The sequence below is a fragment of the Lissotriton vulgaris genome, chromosome 1_1, assembly GCF_964263255.1.
Source record: "Lissotriton vulgaris chromosome 1_1, aLisVul1.2, whole genome shotgun sequence".
Taxonomy (NCBI): domain Eukaryota; kingdom Metazoa; phylum Chordata; class Amphibia; order Caudata; family Salamandridae; genus Lissotriton; species Lissotriton vulgaris.
In genome coordinates this window covers 1708942367-1708956033 of record NC_141685.1, presented here as the reverse complement: position 1 = coordinate 1708956033, position 13667 = coordinate 1708942367, and the positions used below count along the sequence as shown (strand labels likewise).

The 13667-nt window shown below is 48.8% G+C and overlaps 1 protein-coding gene across 4 annotated transcripts in view; it reads right to left on the bottom strand.

Annotated features, from left to right (window-relative positions):
* Positions 1-11365, bottom strand: part of GATA3 (GATA binding protein 3) — a 35637-nt gene extending 24272 nt beyond the window's left edge. For 2 of the 4 annotated variants that reach the window (XM_086918965.1, XM_086918967.1), the window contains exons 1-3: positions 11183-11363; positions 10554-10915; positions 4799-5335 (exon numbers count right to left, since the gene is read on the bottom strand). In XM_086918965.1, the coding sequence (XP_086775091.1) occupies positions 4799-5335; positions 10554-10791 (775 nt within the window). In that variant the 5' untranslated portion in view covers positions 10792-10915; positions 11183-11363. Of the gene's footprint in view, positions 1-4798; positions 5336-10553; positions 10916-11114 lie in introns of all 4 variants that reach the window. The other 2 variants (XM_086918968.1, XM_086918966.1) reach the window with 2 other exon arrangements.
* Between the last annotated feature and the right edge of the window lie 2302 nt (positions 11366-13667).

The window sequence follows — 13667 nt, the reverse complement described above, 5'->3', positions numbered from 1 at the left end:
AGAGAGAGCTCCAAAGCGACTGATAAAACAACAAGCGCTGCGGCCTCCGTCTGCAAACCACAGCGCCTCGCGGGGAGAGCAACCGCGCGCCGAAGAAGCGGCCTCCTTTCCACCAACCGTCGGGTGCCGCGGAGGAGCGACCTGACGTGGCCGGCGCAGAGGCCGACGCCGACAGCGCGCACGCGACGCCCGCCCTCCCTACGTCCCCAGGGAGGGGGCACCCTCTCACCTGGGCAGCTTCGGGCGGGCTAGGAAATACCACCGAGTCAAAGCTAGCACAGGGGCTCCCGGGGACGCATGTCTGCTAAGAACTACTCTATACTATTATTATTATCATTGTCATTGCTGTACCTGCTGTTTTTAATATTTATAATAATATTAACAATAATAAAATTATAAATATGAATAGTAATACTACCGCTGCGCAGGTTTGCGTAGTTTAGACAGGTAGCTTGACCACGGAAGGAGAGGCCATTTCGTTCTTCGTACGCCCGATGCGGAAATTAAAGGTGGGTGTGCAAAACAAGCTCATAATAAATGGCTAATCCGTTTAGCATTTTGGATTCTCCCTTGTTTACGTCGGTGGTATGCCTTCGTGTTTTACATTAAATGCATACCGTTTTCTTGGTCTCAACGCATGAGTTCTCCGGTGTCTGCCTTTCATTTTTTAATCACTGTTTTGTTCCTTCAGTGGTGCTCTGCTGCCAGAATGCTGCATGGAAAGAGACTGGATTATCGCTGACTTTTAAGGTATTATGGTCAAGTGCAGGTTTATCAAGCCCAGAGCCCCATCCTCTCTGGCTCTTTGCCAGAACGATGCCAGCGGTGTGCAGTACATCCATTGCACTCTGTCACCTTGTGGCACTGCATTCACCAACCGGGTGCCAGGGTGTTTGTTTACATGGGCAGTTTTTCTTCAGAGCGGTAGGAAGAGCTGTCTGTTTGTCACGGAAACGGAAGAACCGTGCAGTCTCTTTACCAAAGGGGTTTAAGAGCTATGCCGTATATTTATTTATCAAAGAAATGGGAGACCAGTGGAGTGTGTTTACCAAATGAAGGGCTAAGCAGTACATGGCGTTTACTAAAGACATGTCGGGGCTGTGCAGTCTTTCCCAGAGTGTGGCAGCCCTGTGCAGGGTGCTGACCAGAGAAGGACGAACTGTACAGCGTGCCGATGTCAGATCCTGTGCCCCTGCACAGACAGCTCTGCCCCGGAAGTGTTATCTAGTCACAACATCTGAAGCGGTGTGAGCCGCTGGAAGGAAGGGTTTCTCTGTGTGTTTTGGGGGAAGGGGCAGAAATGATGAAGAGAGTAACACTGGCAATGTATACACAGTTATAGTAACAGATACCGCGGGCGCATCTTTTATCTGTCAGAGTGGGCTGCAGTGTGCCAATACTGCAGTTTCTCACCGCATCACCGACCATCTTGACTCTACCAGCTGCCCCTCTGCGTTCCAGCTAACTTCTTTTCTTCCTCTCGTCATCTCTCGGCCCTTCTGCCCTGCACCTCACGTTCACCGGCTTCTGTTTGCCTGGCTTCCTCTCTGAGTCCTTCTTTGCGTCTTTCTAGCAGTGGGGTACCAAGAGTGTCACGAGTCCTAACACAAGCGAGGAAAACAAATGCGCTCCCCATCTCCTGGTGCGCCAGTAATAGCCACGTTTGGGGGGAACTGGGCAGCCCTTCATACCCCTTGCCCCGGTGCCACTGTACCTGCTACAAGAATTGTACCTGCCTTTTACTTCCCCACACCGATCCCACATCTAGTTGTTTTTATCTACCTAGTTACCTCGTGTGTTTTCTCTAACTCACTGTCTTTCTCCTTCACTTTCTTTTTGTTCCACTGTCTCTCTCTCTCATCGTTCTCTGCCTAGCTGCTTCGCTACCTCATTACACGACTCAGGGTCAATAATGCATGCCCCTGCCACCTCTGAAGTGCTGAGATCTGCCCCTGGTCAGGAGATGGCTTCGAGAGGCCAGCCTTCGTGAAATGTTATGGACCCGTCGTCAAACCATGCAGCGCAGGCCCACCATTTTGTGCCACACGCTGATCTCACTTCCCGTCAACCATCAAGCTATTTTACTCCACTACTTCTTTAACTCACACAGCTTTCACCTCACAGACCGCCGAGGCCCCTGCCCGCCCGCACCCCCTCTGCTCCGAGGCACAGAATACCGTGCAGGTCGCTCTCTTTCTCTCTCACCGCATCCGGACTACATTAAAGTTCCTGGCGCTGGATAAACAATGCAACTGTCGCGTGCAGCAGTCTGAAATAATTGGATTAGCTCAAACATATCTAAACTGCGACGTCCCCGGGTCAGACAGTCACCCTGCGAAAGCCTCCCCATGACTGCTCTCGCCCCAGGCCCGGGGAGAGAGTCAGGGGACGGGACTGTGAGATGGCCCTGCCTCCGGCCTAACCGTGCGGCAGAGGGGCGCGTGTAGCACGGAAGCTTCACCAGTGGAAAATACCGTGCAACGGAGACGTGTGCATCTCACCAGGGACGCACCGCGGGCCCCTGAGGTGCAGGGAGGACCCCAACGCCTCGGGGGCTCCCACTCAGGCCAAGGCCAATGAATATGTGAGCGAATGGGAGCATGGGACCCCCCTCCTCACATTTTGCGGGGAGGGCATTATTTGGGGTTACCTAAATGCTTATTATAGATTTGTATCCGTGTTTATTAATAGTTAAATTAGTCAGATGGGCGGTGCCAGCGCGTAGAAAGATATTGGAATGGTCCACCGTACAACCTTAACAATAATTTCACAATTTCCTGCCCGGGAAGGTAGTATTATATGCTACGTGGCGCTGTGTTGCATTCATTTGCGTATATCCCATCACCCGTAGGCCTCAAAGCTGTTTCCGATGCCCTGGGCCAATTTATGGATGCTTTCTCGGGACTAGTGGAGTCACGGTGTGTTAAGAGCATGACGTGGGCCAAAGAAAAGGCTGCACTTCAGTAACACGATCGATACGCTGCGATTGGTCTGATTTTAAACCACACACGGTCCAAGATCTACCGGTAGGAAAAAGGCTGGCGGCAGTGGTTTTCTGCGAAGTCGAGATTGGCCGGTCGCTGAGAAAAATACTGCCTAACACAGGGGCGCGCGGCTGCCCCAACGCCCCCCCCTCCCACGACCCCACACCCCTCCTGCTAGCAGGGCCTCCTTCGTGCCACGGTGCAGTGTGGAAAGCGTAGACAGCACACTGAGTTGCAGCATTAAACTCCAATGCCACTGAGCAGCCTCCCTTTCCGCCTATACTAGGATACACGCGTGCAGTGAGGCAGAAATCCCCAAAATCGCAAAGCGCTTTTCGTTAGATGTTGCCCAAACATGTTAATGGAATACATTTTGTGGGTTGGAATGAGTGGGGGTGCGGGTAGTGTGTGCGTGTGTACGCACGCCTTTGTAGTTGAGTGCGTGCATCCGTCTATGTGAGCTGTAAAAGATACCTGACTTTAAATCCAGCCGTGTTTGTATGCCTGCCTTTATGTCACCGTCACCCCCACCCCACCCCCGCCCCCCATATTTGAAACACCACCAAACGTCAAAGAGGGCCCTAGACTTCCAATCAGTTCTTCATCTCTATTTAAGCAGCAATGGACAGTTTTAAGCACACAGCCACGCTTAATGTGTATTAAAAGACCACTCTGAGACCCCACACTGATGTAAGGACACCGAATGCCCATGAAGGTTTTGTATGTGTGTCTGGTTAGCTAGATTTGCCGAAAGATGGAGGCTGTTTGGGTTGTGTCAGGGCAGTCACCCCTATTGGCCAGTGTGGCCACCCCTATCGCTCTTTGTTAGGTACCCATGGTTCAGAGTACTGGGGTTTACAACACCTAGTCCAGGAACGGCCTGGCTTATGGGCTATCAGGCAAAGCCCAATGGGCAGATCTGACAGGTCCATGTCTGAGTCGTTTTTTGGCCTCTTTTATGGTCGGCTGGGCCGGTTAGTACTGTTAATTAGCCCAGTTTACAAACATGGGCCACATCTTTGACTGTCTAATTCACTAAAGCTAGTGGCTACTTTTATTTTGATGCCCATGCCTATTTTCTGTTCCAGTTGGATCTTGGACTAGGCTCTCATGTTTTTATCACACCATCATTTGAGAGCCATACCCATTTTTTAAGGAATTTATATCCTGCACTTTTTAACATTCAGTCACTCAGGTTCCAGAGTTACGTTCAATCCTTTTGTGCGTCTACGCCATTTCGCCCAATTTCCATTGCCAGCCTCTTGCATTCCAAGTGTAAGCCCAGTAGACTCTTGAGTTATTCAGTTTGGAGGTTAACCTGCCCAGTCTCTTATGTATGTTTCCATATCTCTTCCATTTTATAGGTTCCAATCAGCCAAGCTTTTTGGATTCCTGACATGGATCAGATAAAGGGCTCCTAGCATGGCATGTGCTCTCATCACCCACTATCTAGCTAGTTTACTGTGTTCCTGTCAGTGAGTACCCTGGGTTCAAATCCTAGTTCCCTAGATGTGTTCTCTTATGTTAAGGCATTAGCTAGCTAGTTTACTGTGTTCCTGTCAGTGAGTACCCTGGGTTCAAATCCTAGTTCCCTAGATGTGTTCTCTTATGTTAAGGCATTAGTTCTTATCCCCAAGTCATTTGGGTTTCTACCAGTTAGTATCAAGTCCCTACACTCACCCTCTTGGATTCCTATCACCAACTGAGTGAGTATGTAGTGTACTTTGCATCCTGGATAATTTTCTACTTTCCATATTCCCACAAGTGCAACTTCACTTTTCCATCCATCACTACAATAATAACCAGATTCCTACCTGTACTTGATCGTGCCTTGGGCCTTGATTTGCAGCCGAAGCCATTGGGTGAGCCTCCAAGAAGGCTGCTGGGCGGGAAGAGGCCTGAGCCGTACTCTGGCACGTAGGACATAGAGGGGTAACTGCTGATGGAATGATGCGCTGAGGCGCCCCCCAGTTGTGCCATGCTGCTCCGGGGGTGAGAGGACTCCAGCTTCATGCTATCAGCCAGCGACACTTGGTACTTTATGCAGTCCTTCTCCTCCTGGCTCCTGGAGAGGCCGGAGCCAGGGGTGGGTAGTGAGGGATCAGGGGAGACATCTTTGGGCGGCGTGGGTGGGAAGGTGAACAGGTGGGGGCTAGAATGACCCCCTGACAAAGATGAAGACGAAGTGGGAGGATAGACAGAGAGAGATCCCGGTGAACCGTGGTGGATGGAAGACTTGGAGAAGGGGCTCAGGTTCCAGGGGGAAGCGCTGTGATGGCCCCCCAGGCTCTTGCCCCCATCAAGCCAGGGGATGGATCCATGGAGGAGAGGTGGGCGGCATACTTGACCTCCTGGAAAAGGGGAAAAACAATAATTGCAGTTACAAACAAACATGATAACTGTCATTGGCTTCTGAAGACCTGCTGCATAACACATCAATATTATCCACAATAACTCGTTTTTCAGGCTATTTTTATTTTTTTATTTTATTGTTTTTGTTGGCTTGCATTTATAATAAGAATAGCATTTTTATTAATTTCGGGGTTTACATGATTGCAGGCATTATACATATCTATGTACAAGCAAACACATACATAAAGTATGTATACATAAAACAACATTCCCCACAAAATGTTGATTTGTTTTAGAAAACTAGTCACAGGAGATTCAATAAAGACAAGGATAAGAAGAATCAAAGTCCCGAGTACGAGTCCAAAGGGCTGGTGCATCAAAGGGTTTTACCCATTCAATATCTATGGGAAAATATGTTACTACATAAGGACCTTAGTCCGTCTTTTATCATTTCTTAAACCTAATCAATATTGCACCTTAATGGCACTGGCCATGTTCCTTTCTAGACAGTTAAATACGATAGTGCACGCATTCTGAATATTTCTATTATTGCTAAAACGAATAAACCACTATTTCGTTCACAACCAGGAGCAATCCACAACAAAAATGTATCCGTTTCATACACTGCAAAATTTAATGTTTCCATATTTAATATCAGAAATATTGAACATCGACTGCCTAGTAAGGAAATCTATGGATAAATGAAGCACGACCGATGCCTATCTGAATATGTAATCATTGCTTGCTGGCTTGTTTTATTCACAGAAGTATCGCAAGTTTTACAGAGCAGAGTGTGGTAAAAAGAACAGCTCTCCCAAAAACGTATCACGTGTCCTGTGGATGTACCCTCTGGCACTGTTCATTCAAAAAATAACGTGACACATAATTGTTACGTAAAGTGCCTTGCATAAAAGTGTCACTTGAGCGTGTATTGGTCGCGCTTTTAAGACGTATTAAGACAAGACAGGTTAATGAAAAGTAAAAATAAAAAATATCCAAAGGGTGAATTTAACTGGAAATGCTGTGGCCGGCTCCCCGGAAAGAGCATGAAGTGTATGACGATGACCCTGCCTACACCCACCAGAAGGTGCGGCGCGCTATTTTCAGAAAGGGGAAGCGGGCTGTGAAGGTGCGTGTGGGGGGGGGGGGGGGGTTCAAGGACAAGCAGCGGTTCATCACCTGCTCCAGGAAGCGGTAAGGGTGCGTTTCTGGAGAGGCCACCTCGCGATGACATTTCCAATTTCTGCTGATGTTGCTAAAAGCTACAAATGCATTTTGCACAAATACGTCTTTCAAGTGCGCAGGCAAATGATAAAATACTACACCATCCAACCATTGGAGGCACATGAATAAAGGGTGTTATTTCGAGCTTAGCTTCTGCTCGTGCATTAACTGCCGTTGTCCTGCAATTTTAATTTAAATGCACCTTTACCGCATCTGCACATCAGGAGACACCTTCGGCACAGTCTTTGGAAAAAGGTAAAAGGGTTTACGTAAACAACAGCCATTGTGCTGGAGGAATTGCACGTCACGTGCGTACATTTACGTGTACGTGCGTGCGTGCTACTTTGCGTGACCCACAGTGACAATTTCATTTGCAGATCGGACATGGGATTTATGTATGAGTTAGGATGAATGTGTCGTACTCGGGTTTGAATATTTCAGTGGTCTGGTATCTCCACATTCCGCGCTATGAGCTGAAAACTGATGTGGGCGCATTTTGGTGACAGATGAGAATGGGGGAAAGAAATATTTGGTGCATCGGTAAAGTGCAGCGCCCACCAGCAAAAAGTGCAGCGGAGAAACGGCCGAAATATGGCGAATAGGAAAGATGGATGGGATAGGGGGGAGGAAAAGGAGGTGTCTCGACATCTTGGATTATGGTATAAATATTCTGCTATAGTGAGGTGAAATCATTCAACGCGAAATCTACCAGAGTAGCCCCTGGTATGGAACTATGAAAATGTGCTCATGTGTTTAATACTGTAGGCCTTACCTTAAAAAACAATCTCCTTAAGGTATATCCATACTGTCTGTGAATAAGAGCATTCTAATCACTGCTGCTTGGCATGAAACGAAGCTTCACATAGGAGGCGAGAAACATACCATCTTCTATGCAATTTAAATATATATTCGATACTTATGTTGTAAATTGTCTTGAGAATATCTAATATACGTTTGTTGCATGATGTGCCTACACCTTTAAATACATGCGTATACAGGTATATATAGATATACAGATATATGTGTGTGTGTGTGTGTGGATAGAGATAGATAGATAGATAGATAGATAGATAGATAGATAGATAGATAGATAGATAGATAGATAGATAGATAGATAGATAGATATAACATCACCTGCACACGGACTGCAATGTTTGTTTAAAAATATAAAAATACAGTGAATTCGTGTTCAAGTAAAATGATGGACACATGATGTTCTCTTATGAAGTACGTTCACGCGTTGATGGCCAGAAGACGCCTTCTGATACATTCAGTGTATCCTTTAGATAATGGTTCCCTGAGTGTTTACCGCTCGCGGTACAGTCCTGTAACAAGCTAAATGTGGCCTCTTCATAAACCCGGGTTTGATTCATCTCAAGGGAGCCCTGGCTTCACGCCCCCTGTCCTGCGCTCGGCACAGTAGTGCGCGCTTGGTCGGGCTGAGCCGGGGCTGTCCATTCGCTATGACAGGCAGACAAGCCCTGCTCCCACAGCCCCCGGTCCGTCGCCGGCTTCTATAGCTCGCAGACCCCAACCCACAAGAGGCGCCTTTCTTTCAGCTGAGGGGCTTGGCAAGAAGGTGAGCCGTACTGAACCCCGGGCACCCCCCTTCCATACCTCGCAGACTACAGACCCAGTTTTAGGGGGGGGGGGGGGTCTCTGATGGTCGGACAGGGGGGGGGGGGAGATAAGCCATCATTTCCCCAAACCTCCCAGACTTGGCTCTACACCTACCACAAGTCAAACCCCCTCCCCGCAAACAGGGCCTGCCTTGAAGTGACTGTTCCTCATTTCAGACTTTTGCGAGGCAACATTCTGCTTACGTGTACGTGATTGTATACGTCGTCCTTAAATCGGGAATTTTCTTATTAGACATGATTATCCATATATGTGTGCTAGCTTTCCCCTATTAATGTACCTGCCCCTTTCCTAGTTTTCTCATGTTATATTAAACACTTAGGCCAGAAATATTCCCTAAAACGGTGCAGCTTTAAATGCCCGGCACCTCTGTCGAGAGTCTTTCCAAATAGCTGCGATGGATTTTCATGGGGGCTTTCTCGGTTACTGCAATGGTCTTCCGGAAGCTCACACCATAAATGTCATATATTGACGAGTTTTTCAAATCTATTACATATTTTTAATAACGTGTATGATCCGACACCACATGCGGCGTTTTTATGCGGTATGCCGTTTTGGGGGAGGACGTGTCTCTGTTGGGCGGCAGCGTCTATCGAATGCTTCCCCTCACCTCTTGCAGAGACGGTTTCTGTGCTGCCTGCCCCTTTTCATGTGGGGGTCACTAACGTATGACAATTTTGGCACATTTTGTCTGGTTTCATGGCGCACATATTAGGCCCCAAACACTGCCATGTTGAGTGTGCGGGGACATCTGTCAGCATTTCCCAGGGCTCGCAGGAACATGGACCCTGGGCAGGATGCCAGCACAGAAGGACCTTCTAAGACGGGCTTGTCGGGGGTCTGGGCGCCTGGCCCGTGAGCGCTTCTAGCGCGCACGTGACCCCTGTGTACCCTTTTCAGTGTCTCCAGTGGTGTGTGGCCTTCAGAGAGGACTACTTCACTCGTCTGCAGTGACATTCACCCAAAGCCCCACGCCCCTGCCTGCCACGGGTCACCCTGAGTGTGTGCGGACATCCACGGAGCACCCCACAATGGTATTAGGTTTTCGCCGATATGCAAACCCTTAACGTGCAAGGTCAAAAGACAAGGATTTGACGAGATGGACTACCCAAGATGCTGCTAGGAGTCTGGTCTCTTTGGCAAGACGTTGTAGGGGCCTTCTCACATCTGTCACGGTCTTAACTCGGGCCGGGTTGTTTGTGGGGCTTCCACTGCTATAACACACAATGTGTGGGACGTGCCCCCTAATGTATTGCCTAATGGCGTGGGGCGAGCAGAACACCAGGTGATTTGCAGGGGTGCATTACCTAACGCAGAGTCCAGGTTTGCAGGACGCAGGCCTTCCAGGACACGGCTCGCTTACAGGGTCCTTTCCATCAAAATTACTGGCAGAACGTGCACGCGCACGGCTCCACATCTTCTCCCGATTTGCAGAACTACAGCGCACTAAAGCCACGCATGATTTGCAGTGTCACACACAGGATTTGCAGTGCCCACCACCAGACATGGGGACTCGGTGTATCAGCGCTTGCTACTTGTACAGGTTTCATCTCCCACGGGCGCTACAATGCGCGCCAAGTATTGCAGTGCCCAAATCTCCCGGGCCAACTTAGGACTCTCGAGTACTGATGTGTACATCTGCCCCGGCCTTTTAATGCCTCACGCTGATTGCTGGGCCCACCCATCTCTACCTATCTAATACGTGCGAGAATCGACAGCGCTAGTCTGCCCCCTAACAGCACCCAGGGTGAGGGTGTGCCACGCATACCCAACCCCGGCTACCTTACTTCTCCCAGCGACAACAAAGCGGTGCCCTTTTCCTGTTTGTCCTCTAACACCTTGCGCGCACTGACGTGCCCACCTAGCACTTGTCTACTATTGCCTATCAGGACGTACAGGACCCCTTAAGGCTGTACCCCTAAATCCCCCACCGTGTGATGTACCTAGCGCACATATACCTTCCAGTGTCCACCTAACACCGGTACCCCAATACCTGTCAGGGTGGGTGGTGCCCACTGACCACCTCTCAGGTCTTCAGTAAGCACAGACCACCTTGCTGGGTCTGCGGAGATCCCCTGCCAATGCTGCCATCTGTCAGTGTATGCTGTGCCCACCCACCCCCTCCCAGGACTGCCATAGCTCCCACCTCTTGGGGGCCGCAATGTCACCTGCCAATTCTCAGGTCTTCATACCCAGACTACCTCTCGGTGTCTACTGCGCCCACCCGCCACCTTTCAGGGTCCGCAGAGGTCGCTGCCACCTTCCAGGCCCGACCACCTCTCTGGGTGTGCAGCGCTCACCTCCCGCCTCCAGGCACTCCAGCGCCTCTTCCCCCCAGCGTCCCTCTGCACTCACCGTGGTGTGCCTGCGGGTACCGCTGCACTGCGGCCCGCACCGAGTTGCCGTAGTAGGACGGGACGTGGTTGCCCTGGCCGTCGATGTTGAAGAGCACGTCCACTTCCTCGGGCAGCGCGTACTGCGAGGGGTCCATGTAGGAGTGGCCCAGCCCAGGGTGGTGGGAGTCCGGATGCTGCACCCCGGGGTGGTGGTGGTGGCTCACCCACCGCGGCTGGTCCGTCGTAACTTCCATCATTTGCAAACAACTGTGTCGGCTCAACCAACAACTTCAGAAAATGCTCACAAAAACAAAAGAAAAAGCTCCGGTCCAAAACAGCGAAACAAAATCCAAAGCTGCCGTCGCCTCTTCTGTCAGTGCTCTGTAAAAAAATACAATAAAGGTGTTTAAGTGTCAAGAAGGGAAGCAAAACAACTTCTAGCTACGTTCAAATTAATAAAGCAAAATTAGTCAAAGAAATAGTCGAGCGAGGCACGCGTTGCACAACTAGAAAAAAAACATATTTTCATTTAATTCATGCAATTGTGATAAAAGGGGCGCGGGGTCGCACACGCACATACTTTGCGTGCTCATGCGCTGGCAGCCGCACCTGGGGCTGCAGTGGGAGCCGAGGTTTGGGAGCACTGACCTGATTCAGAGTGTCCCTGGGCTCTGCCGCTGGGGGCTGTGTGACAGCAGTGGCCCTGGTCGGAGGGGGGTGGCGTGTTTTGAGTTCCCCTCCTCCCTGGGTTTTTTTTTTTTGTTACACTGAAGGCATTCTTCCTGCAGGCAGCGGGATGGCGCCAGGAGGCTCAGTGCTCGCAGACAGCTGTGGCGCGACGCAACTTAAAGAGGGTCGGCTGTCATCGTCCGGGAGGGCTGGGCCATGCGAAAGGGGCGTGGCGTGGGCGGGGCCAGGGAAGAGGCGGGGACTGGGACCTTGGGAAGCGCGAGTTCTAGAGAAGGAAGCAAATCAAATGTAGAGTTGTCGAGGGATTGGGAAGGTAGAAGTAATATAGGGTCTCGGTAGGAGAGATGGGCAAATGGTAGAAGTGTGACTGAGTGGTAGTAAAGATTAGGGGACTGGAAACCAGGATCTAGTAGTAAAGTAGAAGTGTGTGAGGTACTGAGAAGGTAAGACGGAAAGGGTAGGGGGTGATGAAGCCTCGAAGAGGCGGAGTGGGTAAGTGGAAGGCATTGGCACGAAGACAGGGGGCAGATTTACAAGCCCCTTGCACCACTTTTGCGTCACTTTTAACATGGGAAAAGTGACGCAAAAGTGGCGCAAGGGGCTTGTAAAGGATGTTTAGGCGAAAAGCAGAGCTGTCACCAGCCCCTGCCACCCACCGCCTTGCAGCTCAGACATGCTCTAACTAGGGTGGTACACGACACTTATTCTATCGCGATGTACCCAAGAAAAAACTCTTAAGTAACAGCCCTCTAACTCTCCTTCTCCAACTCATACACGTGCGCCCACCTCTGCGTGGACAGTGCGTGCCTCACAGGTAAGGCAGGTTGCACTTCAGAACAAGTTCCTGAAGCAAGATTGAAGTGCCCCCTCATCACGCATGGATCACACGCGTTAAACACGTATTAGCGAAATGGCGAGGGGCTTGTCTTCCCATTCAATGTTCAAAAAGTGGGGAAATAAGACCCAAGTCGAACTTCAGAGGACGTTGTCTGTGTGTATATTTATTTGAACCTCTGTGTGCCTGAAGCTGAGTCCCAGGTCACGTTTCTATCTCCGTTTGCAGTACAGATGTTGGCAGGGACCCGAGTTGAAGCGTGGATGTCTACTGCGCGCAGAAGTGCTCCACGCCCTGCAGCGTCACAGATCAGCCACCGCCACTGCTGGCGGAAGCACTGTTTACTAAAGCGTCTTTAGACATGGCTGTCCTGGTCTTCATCAAACACCTCAAACTGTTCTTCCTGTCCAAGCCACACTGGCTGTGTGAGGGGAACGCACCAACCGCCGAAGTGTACATTAGAAATACGAGTAGGAGAAGTTTTTTGGGGGACGTAGAATTGAATTTAGACAGTGATTGATGAGCAGCTACCAAGGCCTGGCCCCCAGCCCTGGGCTGGAAGGATTTCTGATTGGCTCGAAGTAGACCAATCATAATAATCCTCCACCCCTCCCGCTGCAGGTTTGTTGAAAGCGACAGTAGTTGCTGGCCACGCCCGGTCATGAGTTTACTAACTCAGTTGCAACCCCTGGTGGATGCGAGTGGGAGTGCACGGGCTCTCAGCAGTAGGCATGTACCGTGGCAAAGAAAATACAAGTTAGCCATCCAGACCAATTCGTGAACAATATTAATCTACAGAGAAATAAAGCCATTTTGTATTAAAGTATGACTACCGCGCTCTGTGTTTAGGTAAAGCGCGAAATAAAACGTGCTCTTCGAAGTAACTTTTAGGTTCATATGAGCTTTTCTTGCTGTTTAAGTTTTCTCTACTTTTCCTTTCTTACTCCGCTTAACTTTTTTGATTACTTTGTACATCACTAATTATTTGCTCCTATTGTGTGTATTAATTTATCTTTGAAGTTCTACCTCTTGTTTCCTTTCTTCGGCATTTGTTTTAGTTATGCAATTGCGTGAAGTTTTCTCTTTTCCCCGAATTCTATTTATTATGTATGTTGTTTCAACTGCCCATCCATGTTTTCTTGATAGAATGTCTAATATTTATTTATATATATATATATACATATCTTTTCACCGAATTCTATTTATTATGTATGTTACAACTACCCCATCCATGTTTTCTTGATAGAATGTCTCATGTATATATATATATATATATATATATATATATATATATATATATATATATATATATATATATATATATATATATATATATATATATATGTATATATTACCTTTTACATTTCTTTTTCACATTCTGACGCATTGTTTTTATTTTCTTTCAATGTCTTTTTTAAGTACTTTTATAGTTATCTCACGCTTTCTCTTTCTCCTGCGCGCGCTCTTTTCTGTTCCTATTTATTTCCCCCGCGTTTTCTCTTGGTTTCTCCTTCGCCTTCTCTCGCCTACCACCACCAGTCTCCCTTTTTTCGCATTTCACCTGTCTTCATCTTTGCACGGGTCCTTCTAATCGAAATAAAACAATCT